We start from the raw sequence: 12,188 nt of genomic DNA, 5'->3' as shown, positions 1-12,188 counted from the left end.
TAGCCTACCTAAGGAATTATTAAGAAAACACAGCAGGTGTCTTTGTGTATACATATGTATAATGTGTTTGATATGCCACAACAAGCCTTGCAGGGCTCCACAACATGCAATTGCGCATGAGCGTGTGTGTCTCAGACTAATCCTATTACCTCTACTCTTTTTTTCTTACACTATAGCTGCTCCACCTGCCCTCTGTGAGATTAACAGGTATTTTCAGCAGGTGCCAGTGCAAATCAAATAGCTAGCTACCTTTCTGCATCAGGGCCAAACAAAAACATAACACCATGAAATGTTGGTGGAAACAAAGGCATTGGAAAATGAGAGCATTAAAGTTAACCCTATAACTAGCCCTGTTTGACCTGCGGTGGTCTCTGTCCTCTATATAGCTGCAGCACAACAGACTTATCTCTCTCTGTTCTTCTCACTCTTTACCGTGACTTCAATCAATTATTTTGCCTCCTCACAATCCAATTGGCCCTTCTTTTTTCTCATCCCTCTCTTCCTTTCACTCCCTCCCTTGTTCCTTTGAAGTAATGGGATTGTTCATGTTGATCCGTTGGAGCTTTGACGGCTATACACACACAAGTAGACAAGCCCCCTGTCGGCCTGGCATCCTACATTGTTCCACTTTGTACGAGCCTATAATCTCACCCTGTGGACAGGAGAGTGTAGGGTAGACAAGTGACGGAGAGAGGAAGTTGATGCAAGGCGCCATTCAAGGGGACACTGATCAACAGTATTATGTAAGAGGAATACAAACTGGACAGATTTGGAGCGGCTTCAAGGAATTAAGACAGTGAAGCTGAAGTGAAGGACGAAGAAAGCGGGGGAAATAAACTAAGGAATTAAAATGGCATAAAATAGAGGAGAACCACTTGGATATTTTCTCCCGCCCTGAGTTCAAGGTGAGGGCAATTACTTAACTGTTCAGCTGCTGTAATAACAACAAAGATTTATAGCATAACATCAACTAAAACCATTGAATATGTTGTAAAAGGTTAAGTGAAATAAGCTTTTTGATTTGATTTGACAAATAATAATAAACAAATAACAATGAAATCCACAATATATTAAAAGAATTAAGTAAAACAAAAAAAACGTATGACATGCACTGAATCATTATACTATGAAATGCAGGCAGAGAATGCTTGTTTGAGCTTTAGTGCTTAATATACCTGAATGTGTTATTTGTTTTGGAAATATGACTACTCAAATTAAAATAACCCAGTCTGTGTGCTGCCTCGGTGTTTGTAGTGTTTAGCAATTAGCGTAAGTCCTGTTAAAGCCAATTTGAGAATAGTACAGATTGATCATCAGTGTTTCTGTTTACACCAATTGCTCACAATAAATATGCATTCATATTCTTCTGTCAGTAACACTTTTCCAAACCCCAAAACCCCAAAAACCCTGCCTCCAACCTACAGTAAAGTCTATAATCATTATAATTACAATAATAGTTAGAGAGAATGCCAAATCCAAGAGCTAACCTAAAATGTGAACCCATAACTATGTCTATGCTGTTGGTCTGGCACGAGAAACATTACTGCAGGTTTTTTAATGTGAGGCACAGGTTTTTAAATGGAGGTGCACCTCCATTCAAAAACCTGTTTTTGCAGAGGCTACAGTATGTCATTTACAGCCTGTTGTTTATGTCAGATGCTACTGTAGGTTTGATGGCGTTAATGTTATCCTGGTATCAGTTAATTGTTTTCTCTGCACTATTTAATTACCCTGTCGTTTATTGTCTATAGGAGGCCCTATATGACTATAGGGTCATCGGATTAAGTGGCATGACCCTTATTCCGATCATGCACTTAAATTGCTCAGTCTGTTTAAATACTAAATGCCTAAATTGTAAAACATTTTCACCATTTGCTATCCCTATATTTTGGGCTTTTCAATATACAGTAGGCGAAACCTTGCAACAATTCAAGGATAGTGAGAATAGCACATACATGTACTTATGAGCTATCTTTCCTGCACGTCATACCATTACAACCAAGTATAAAATAGGGCTTTGGTGTTTTCACAATATAGTGAACGGGCACGTGCACACATAGGCATCAAAAGGGGCTTTCTAGCCCCTGCCCTTGTACTCAAAACTGCCCTCTCCAGACCATGAATGCAGCATTTACTATGGTGAAAGATATTCAAATGCCCCCCTTTCCATGCCTACCCGAAAGCATCTTTTCTCCGAACCCTCCTGAACTTTAACGCAGAATTTCACGTTGAAAGAATTTGCCCTTTGTGTATAAATCTCCAGTAGCTAAAGAGTACAGTATATGGGATTCATGAGCCCCGAGAATTTTGGATTTACAAGCTCTCAATGCTTGTAGATCCGCTATTTTCGCATTTCTATTTGCCAACATTTCCCTTTTGGGGAATTTCAAGCCCCTGCCTCTCTAACATTCTCTGCACGTCCCTGCTAGTGAACCTATTCACTATGGTGGAGCTTTTCATGGGCCGGGTTCTGGTGCAGAATAACTGGGACCAGGATCAGCTGAACACTGAACGTGAGATCACTGGGATCCTGGAGAACCGCATCGTGATGCTGTTCTTTGCGTCTGCTGAGTGCGAGCGGTGTCAGGAGTTTCTCCCCACGCTGAATGACTTCTTCAAACGTCTCAAAGATCCGTTCTACATAGAATACCCAGCGCTGCTGGCCTTGATCTACATCAGGTGTCTGGTCTCCTTCTAACCGTTGGCCTGTTGCATAAACATACACACGCATGCATGCATGCACGTACACGTACACGCACGCACACACACGCTCACAGAGTTATTGTCTCATAATTTTCTTTCCCTTTCCCTCTATAGTCTGGACAAATCAGAGGAACAGCAGGAGAGAACCCTCAAGGAAATGCACAAGAAGTGTTTGTTCTTGGCCCACGAGGACCCATACAGGAAGTGGGTGGAAATAGTGATAGACTGAGTGTGACAGTGGAAGAAAAAAAAACTGACTGAGTAAAGGGAAAAAGCGAAAAAGCCTGAAATTAATTATTTGCGGCTTATAGGACCATACCAGTCTAATTTTGGCTAGCCATTTGAAGATATTTTGAAGGCTACATGAATGTATTCTCTGGTATACAATATACCATTAATGTTGAATTGGTGTGGGAAATCACCAAACAAGACTTTAAAGTGGCCAGGTAGCAGAGGGGCTGTGTCCACAGAAACAAACAAGACTTTAAAGTGGCCAGGTAGCAGAGGGGCTGTGTCCACAGTGGAGGCACGTTTCTTATGCCCAGAGTGCTTCTTACTGAGCAGGGACTTCAAAGTTAAATTGTTAACATTCTGGTTGTCAGACACAACCACTATCAACCTCTTATCTTTAGTATTAGTTTTTATTCCTTTTTACAGTTCCGTTTTTGTACCCCACCCCCCCCCCCCCCCATCCAGAAACAGCAAACATAGATACTTATGTATCTTTGTCGATCATCCACTTAATATAAGGTACCGTAAAGGAGGGGAGCAAGGTTAAATGACAGTTCTTAGTCCCGCTTAATTCTCCTCAATTTGGATTGGTTTTGTTGAAAAAAAGTGCCACTAAATGAGCAGCGCTCTGCCAAAGGTATTTTCTACAGCCCAGAGCACACTTCCAAAAGTGCTGAGAACGCTGAAACACTCTGAAGTAGGCCAGGTCAATCTAAGATTTGACCCAAACGAAATTGCAATAGTAATCGTTCCAAGGTTTTTTTCAAATATCATTAAAATGTGATTATTATATACATTTTGGATCCATCACGTGCTGGGCAGGAGGGTATAGGACCCAAGTGCAGACAGCAAGGCAGAGGATCTTAAATGTACCGGTTTCATTTAACAAAGACTCAAGGAACAGCACACACCGAGACAATCGGACAAGGAGGAACTGACAGAACGGGGAGTATATAAAGGCAGGGGAAAAAAGGACACAGGTGAACACAACTGACAATCAACACTAGGATAGGCTAAAAGGCAAACAGAACACAGGTGACTAGGGTTACACTAATACATGGAGGTGAGACAAGGCAAACAAGGCAGACAGGAAACACTAGGAACAAAACTACAAAATAAGAGTAGTTAGAGTACACACGTGTAGAGCAAAACTCAAACTGGAACTAAGACACAAGGAAAACACAATACTTCAATTATTTAATACAGAAGGATGGTCTTCCTGCTTTCTTTGTCGCACCTCCAACGGTGCGTCCTCACAGGAACACAACAGAAAAGTAAAACAATAACTAAAACCAAGAATAGGGTACACAAGAAACATAACACATGATCAACACATGTCACGGACCGTGACAGGATCATGAAAAATTCAGGGGTTGAACGTTGGGGTAGGCCTACGATTGAAAACCTAGGCATATAGGCCTATAAGGCAACACTTTCAATTTTGAATTATGTTTTAAAAGTAGCATGTTACATGTCAGGTTATTCATGATTCTGAATCCATTCCAAGCATTAGTTTAGCACGAAAAACACTCCTTATTGGGCTAAAAGCGACATTTGGGCACAATTGGTGCACAAAAGTGCAGGCTATATGGCCGAATTTAGCCCAAAGAGTAGGCCTAAATGTTTTGTGCTAAACTAATACTTGGAATGGATTCAGAATCAGGAATAAAGCCCAAACCACACCAAAGGGTCGGGTTGGGACATTGTTTTTTAAGGTAAACCACACCATTGCAATGAGTTGCATTGATATGGTCTACCTTAAAAACCGTTTTGTCCCAACCACCCTTTGGTGTGGTTTGGGCTTAACCCCTAGTTTGACATGTCAAATGCTACTTAAAGCATAATTAAAATGTGAAATGTTTGCCTTATATAGGTTTCAATGGTACGCTCAACGTTCAACCCCTGAATTTACCATGATCCAAAATGTAAATAATAATCAATTTTTGAGTGGTGCAACCACTCCTACAACCAGCAATGTCCGTGTACACCTATGTATGTGGTCATGTACCCATGTGGTCATGAGCACCAGTATATGACTATAGGGTACCAGTAGGGGGTAACAGAAACAGAGAGAGGGATAATGCTGCAATGTTGCCTGCTAATGAGAGAGAGAGAGAGAGAGAGAGAGAGAGAGGTGGTGGGGGGGGGGAGCTGCACGCACCACTCAGTTCACAGTGATTTTTAATATGTTATTTGGATGACCCTAAGGATCATAAAAAAACCTTGAACGATTACTATTGCAATTTCTTTTGAGTCACGCACCCTTTTAGCTGACTGTCCTAAATGCACGGCCAGGGAAGAGGAGTATGTCTTTACAATAGAAATGTATGGTAGAAAGGTACTGGCTGCTCAGGAAAAAGCTTTCTGTGGACAGCCCATTCAAATGTACACACTGATAAGTAAACATGCATGGAAGAAAATCTTACAGAGAGCTGCATTTGTCCTCAATTCAGTGTTCAGATAATGTAAACAGCAGATGTACTGTAAGAAGTTGATTCTGCCATTTCAGATGAATTTATTTGAATGTATTTTGTTGTAGATTTAATGAGAAGCCATATCTTGCTTGCTTTCCTGTGTGTGTGTGTGTGTGTGTGTGTGTGTGTGTGTGTGTGTGTGTGTGTGTGTGTGTGTGCGTGTGTGTGTGTGTGTGTGTGTGTGTGTGTGTGTGTGTGTGTGTGTGTGTGTGTTTGTGTGTGAAGGTGCATAAGTACCAGCGTCTTAAGGATGCTATTATACAGCTTGGCAACAAATGTAAACTACTGTTCATATTTGGAAGCCTCGGTAATGTCCATAAATCAGTCGTGAGGGGCCTGCAGATTGCAGGCATGCCCAAGCCGAGAGCTAAGGCATCTGCAAAACGTCTGCAATAATATATATGGAGAAGGCGATGCTTTCTGTACCCGTGATCTGTATCCTGAAGCACTTGTTGTAGAGTTTTGCGCATCTATTGTCTGTGTTCAAGAAGGTCTTGTTAAATGTCATGTGAATGCAAATAAAGATGTTAAATGTGTGTCCTCTCTCTCCTCAGTGAACTACAGGCCATGTTTAAAGTGAAGGATGTGCCTACAGTCATGGTACTCCGTCCGGACGGTTCCATCCTGTCGTCCAATGGTGTGGAGGAGATCCGCTCCTACGGCACCGACTGCTTCCGCAACTGGCAGGAGTCGGCCAACATCATCGAGAGGACCTTCATGCTCAATGAGGAGTTTGACGACCTGAATTTGCACAGTGCCTCTGACCCCGTGAGAAGACTCAAGTACACGGTTGAACACGATAAGAGGAAAAAGAGATGGTGGAAACCGTGGGTGAAAGAGAAAGATGAAGGACAGGATGAGCAGCAAGATGGAACGTGGGCCAAGGACAAAGAAGGGGGGAGATGGCCATGGGGGAGAAGATTGAAGTGAAGGAGGGTAGAAAAGACTCGTAGTGAAAGCCAAGCATGTCTGGACTCTGTACCGGTCATCTTATTTTTTCAAGCCAGAAAAAAAATAGAACAATGCCAAGTCAACTATATTCCCATTCCTCACATGAATCACATGAAAAAAGGCTATAGGCAAAATAAGCTTCGGCTACAGCCTAGACCTTTTCGGTGCTACCTCTTTGTAAAAGAAAACTTAAATGCAAATGATGAAACTTACGTAACATGTAAATCGTGTAAATCTAAAGCAGCCAACCAAACTTTTCCAATGGCACTGAAATACAAATTCTCACTTAGCTAGCTATAGCTGTCATCCCCATTCATTTTTTAATGCTACCGGTCATGTTTTAAAGTGGTGCTCAACTGTTCATTGAATTACAGCTAGTAGGTGAGAGTGAATGGCTCTTATGGGTGCTGAAATCGATCCCAGCCACAATCGATTATGACTCTGGTGCCTGTAGGATTCAAGGCCTACATGGGTGGATGTGGCCCATTTCTCACTGGTTGCCCATCACAGAACCTTCAACTAGCCAGTGTCTAATCTATAACATTTTGGATGCATAGCCTAATAATACAACCATCAAAGTTGACTTTTATGGTTTCATGATAAATGTTGTTGATGTTGTTTATGCTTAATATGTTTTCAGTTGACATTATTTTACAGATTTTCTATATACATTTTACTACTATTTACTTATCACTCCTTCTATAACAAATATTGTACAGTATATTTTCAAACAATTATCACATTTCTAATGCTAATAAATAACTACACGCATAAGTGACTAATGTGCATATCATAATGGCTACACTGACACACCTCTTCTCTCACACACACACACACACACACACACACACACACACACACACACACACACACACACACACACACACACACACACACACACACACATAGTCTAAACACGTATAGTCAGTGTGTCTCTTATCTCTCTGCATGTCCCTTCATCACCTGACCTTGTAATCTCCCTCTCCAGACAGAGAAGGGGAGGGAGAGACACAAAGGAACAGAGGAGGGAGGGAGTGGAGGAGGTGGCAGTGGCAGATGCCATCAAGTTAGAGGAGAAAGGTGACAGATGCTAGTCTGTTAGTCCAGGGAGACAAAGTGAAAGGGAAAGAAACGCAGCAACAAACTGTTGGGTTTTCAGCCTGAAGGTAAGAAATAATTTACTGTGAGTTGTAAAGTTGACGAAACAACTACTGTATATAGGATTACCAGACCATTATCTGCTACCAAAACAAGATGGACTCTGGTAATTAAAAGGGCGTTTGCGGAATGATAAGCAAACTGCACAAGACATAATAATACTGTAATTAGATTCAAATGTGGATTGATTCCAGCCTCCCAAACAGAGAATTTTAAGACAATCTGCAGGATATTTTATAGGCTCCTGGTCTTCTAGTCTGTAGGCCTGCTATTACACATACTGTAAAAGCAGCATATTAAACACACACACAAACACGCACGCACACACGCACACGCACGCGCGCACACACACACACACACACACACACACACACACACACACACACACACACACACAGGACCAGTACCGCATACAGAAGTGCGTACTGATGTTCTTTGCATCTGCTGAGTGTGAGAGCTGCCAGGAGTTTGTCCCACCACTTACAGACTTAACAGATGAGTGATACATTGATCATTCTGCACAGCTGGTTCTGCTGTACAGTACATCAGGTATAGCAGATGCATACTGTATGTAAACATAAAGACATATGCAGGCCCACGCACGTCGCACACATGCACAAGCACGGACACACTTGTCAGAAGCTTATGACAAGTGAAGCCATGGAATTGCTAGATTGTCAACATTCCAAGCAATCAGTGGCATGGAACACTAGGCTCAGAACCATAGTTCCCATTCTGATACATACCAGAGATCCACACACTCACACACAAAACTGTGTGTGAGTGAATGTAAATGTAGAGCGGATGTGAGTCACACTTGCATCTTGTTATGTAAACACACACATGCACGTACGTACACGCGCACACACACACACACACACACACACACACACACACACACACACACACACACACGCACACACACACACACACACACACGCACGCACGCACACACACACGTGTGACTACTAGTCAGAGGAACAGCTGGAGAGCTTTCTCTTAAGGAGCTGTCCAAAACGTGTGTGTTCCTGACATATGATGACCCCTACAGGAGGTGGGTGGGAATAGCTAGGGAGCAATGAGGTAGTACTGTATAATAATGTAAAATAAAAAAAGACAACCACTTTAGCTACATACAGAAAATCATGTGTATGTGCATGCTATCTCCTCTGGGATCTAGAAGCTATTTTTGAGGTGCAGCAACTGCCCACAGTGGTCTGACTGTTCCATTATAATTCCAACCAACCACTTGCCATTTTGGCATTTGTTTCGGAGGCGCAACCCACATGTTAGCTGTGTTGCTCATTCCACGAACGCACAACCCTTACAAGCTATACCTCGTTGTAAAGGTGACTAATCAACGATTAAAATGATATAAAATACATACAATACCAATTGGTGCTATTATAAAGTGGACAATAATAATGGACCAAAGATAAGTTTCCAAACTTTTGTTACGAATGAATATTGTTACGATTCTGAAGTCATGTCTCATAATGTATGTAGGCGGTAGTAGCCTACTGCATGTGTAACCTTCCATGCCCATGTCTGAGGTGATCCTGTTGAGAGTGATGTGTGGCAGGTGTGTGATGAGTGAGTGGCAGAGGCAGGTGTTAGCTCTGAGTGATTGAACGAATGATTGAGGGAGTAGGTGGTGACCAGAAGGTGATTGGTCTGACTCAGGCTGATGGTGGAGGAAGATAAAAGGCCAGCTCTTCTCAACACTAGCATGTTTCTTTATTCTCTTGCACTTAGCCAGCAAACATGTCCATTTCTGTTCTCTGTACTGCTGAAGTTAGTTACTTAAAAGCCTACTTAAAAGGTGGTTAAACAAAAAAAACATGACTAAATTCCTGCTTGTGAGTGGTTCATTGGGTGGTTTGAACGTGTCATTCCCATAGGCTGGACTGTAACAATATGCACAATAAAGATTGTATTTTTCTATGACAGCTTTAAGGACAGCTATATAACTACTACTGGTAAAGCACCCTAATATAACTATATATATATATATATATATATATTTTTTTTTTAAGCCCTACCTTGGATTGATATTTTGTTGTTGGAATTCAATCAAATTGGAATTGAATCAAAACAAAAAACCCAAAAGGAGGGAGAACAGAATCCAGGACGGTAGAGGCAAAAATGTATCGCTTCAGACTGAGACATATAAAACATCTAAACACAACATTTAAGCACTGCCGACATACTGACCACTGCGTACAATATGCTCTCTTTAAATGTCTTTAAATGCTGCCAGCTTCAGTCAAGCCAAGAACAGGCCTAAGCCAACTCTTGTCATTACATCCTGTTTTATAGCACCCGGCAGAAGATGAAAATTACTTTAAACATTTTTGATTTTTTTTTCAAAGATAGATCATTGTAATGAGCATTGTGTCCCCATATTTGTTCTGGCTGGCTGCCAGTCAAAACACATTCTGTTTAACGTTTAGCTGACATGCATTATCGAGAGAAATTGTGAGCACGTACGAGGAGGGGCTCAGTGTCATGTGAACTGTGGATTATAGGGACTAGTTGACTTGGAGTGTGTGTGTGTGTGTGTGTGTGTGTGTGTGTGTGTGTGTGTGTGTGTGTGTGTGTGTGTGTGTGTGTGTGTGTGTGTGTGTGTGTGTGTGTGTGTGTGTGTGTGTGTGTGTGTGAGATTCTCTATCAAAAAATTAAAGACATAATCACTGAAGTCTTTATCAAGGGTTCACCCCCTCTTTAGAGAACAGAACCAATTGTAATCTGCATGGGATCAATGTCTTGTTAATTATGCTATAATTCAAAGCTCTCTTCATAGATAATATTGACACCCTTTGCAACAGAATGCTGCAAAAGGTCACATACAGTACAAAGAACAGGACTTGCATGCATCTCACATAGAAGAACGGGAAAAAAATAAGAAAAAAATATAAAGCAGATGAGAGACAAAAAATGAAATATGTAAATAGAAAATCTAAAGACTATAGGAAAAGCTAGTAGGGTCAGACAACGCACGTGAAAAGTATGAGCAGTGCATGAATAGCAGACTATTATAGAACCCATATAGCTAAATAGGAGGAGGTAGCACCAGAGCCATCTAATAGAAGAGTTGCAATATTGAGGGGACAGCTGAAAACAGCACGGTACGTGGTTCATGTACTCAAGCGAGCCCATAGACTCCAATGCATTGCGTAAACTTCCGGTTGTCCCTATTTGAAGCCTTCAAATAGGGACAAACCAATAGAAGTCTCATTGGACTGGCCCCATGATGAAGTGAACGGAGTTTGCGTAACTCTGTATATTGTATGGCTCTGGGTATATAGGTATCAGAAGGTTCACGGTTTGATCCCCCCCCCCCCCCACCCCTTTCCACTGGCTCCTTGAGCAAGACACTGAAGCCATGAAGTACTCTTGATTAGCAGGTTGGTGCCTTGCATGCTTTCCTTCCTCTGCCATGTGTGTGTGGCGGTAATGCACATTGTAAAGTGCTTTGGATATAGGCACCATTTACCAAAAAATGCAGCATTTAGACTTTGCACTTTGTATGTGCAATTGTGCATCATGCATGCAAATATAGCAAGCAATAGGCTACACACAGTACGAACATGACGAGTATATTCAACTGATGGGGAATAGGATGGCTTGATTATTCAATTTATCAAATTTAAATGTGCTATATTCATTTCCAGGTCTCCCATTGTAAAAAAAAAAACATGTTGTAATCCTTCTCATAAACTCGATAGCCTACAGATTATTACTGTACGTGCAGTAGGCTATAGGAAGTGTCACAGTGAAGCATGGCACGATAAGAGGAGAGACTATAGTGGAGGAGCCATGTCGTCAACGACGTCACGTACTGTGAGAGATGATGATACGTCACGGTCATCATGGTGCTGCTAAGACCTGTAGGCCTGGATGATTGACAGGTTTGATGGAGTTTATGAATGGGAATGACAGGATCATGACGGAGACTGAGACTGACATGGCAGCCACAGCCGATTGTAGGCTAGCTGGATAACATTGTGTTCTTTCTATGTGAGATGTACTGCTATTCTGTTGGAATTCACGGAATGCTGTATAGGCAGAGTAACCAGCACAAAGCCCTTCATCGTATTACTATCCGGGGGGATATTATTCTGTATTCATATTGATTCTCAGATTCTGGCATCTGATCTGACATGCAGATAATTGCCTATAATTTCCTGTGAATAATAATTGTAATGCACAATTCGACTATATGGGTATTGTCTTAATGGCATGTTATTGTTGCGCTCTCGAACGAGCTTGAAAGTGTGTAGTAGCAGCCCCCTAACCTGACGCTGCCAGATCCAAAAAGCTTGCTACACAAATTTGTTGTGTTGGGGAATATGTTGCCTCAATACCGCCCTCATCTGGCAGCGTCAGGTTAGCAGCCCCCACCCTCTCCCTCAAATGCACAGACACGCTGCACACACGCACATGCATACACATACACAGGCCTACACACGTACACTGTGCGCGTTCTCGAGCGCAGTACGCGCAACAAGCAGCAGACCAACGGATGGAGAGAGAGAGAGAGAGAGAGCGAGAAAGAGGGAGCCAGGAGAAAATACGGAACGACGGACGCGAGGCGAGGCCACGAGCGCGAAATCTGTCTCTCACGGTTGTACATGTTTTATAATTTCCCATCATCATTTTACCAAACGA

General features: G+C 42.0%; 1 protein-coding gene across 1 annotated transcript; it reads left to right on the top strand.

Moving 5' to 3' along the window:
- Positions 1 to 753: 753 nt before the first annotated feature.
- nxnl1 (nucleoredoxin like 1) lies at positions 754 to 7,032 on the top strand. Its single transcript, XM_080759285.1, has 4 exons — positions 754 to 905; positions 2,430 to 2,679; positions 2,818 to 2,907; positions 5,963 to 7,032. Exons 2-4 carry the CDS (start codon positions 2,444 to 2,446, stop codon positions 6,336 to 6,338), a joined length of 702 nt encoding a protein of 233 aa, XP_080615411.1. The 5' UTR covers positions 754 to 905; positions 2,430 to 2,443; the 3' UTR covers positions 6,339 to 7,032.
- The last annotated feature ends 5,156 nt before the right edge of the window (positions 7,033 to 12,188 follow it).

The sequence above is a fragment of the Protomyctophum bolini genome (assembly GCF_963924005.1).
Source record: "Protomyctophum bolini genome assembly, chromosome: 3".
In the NCBI taxonomy this organism is placed as follows: Eukaryota; Metazoa; Chordata; class Actinopteri; order Myctophiformes; family Myctophidae; genus Protomyctophum; species Protomyctophum bolini.
This window is presented reverse-complemented; position numbering and strand designations above follow the sequence as displayed.

Bases quoted from the DNA above. Each gene is read 5' to 3' on its own strand.
- nxnl1 (XM_080759285.1), top strand. From the start codon at position 2,444: ATGGTGGAGCTTTTCATGGGCCGGGTTCTGGTGCAGAATAACTGGGAC. The intron at 2,680-2,817 runs GTGTCTGGTCTC...TTCCCTCTATAG, and splicing joins CTGGCCTTGATCTACATCAG to TCTGGACAAATCAGAGGAAC. The intron at 2,908-5,962 runs GTGGGTGGAAAT...CTCTCTCCTCAG, and splicing joins CACGAGGACCCATACAGGAA to TGAACTACAGGCCATGTTTA.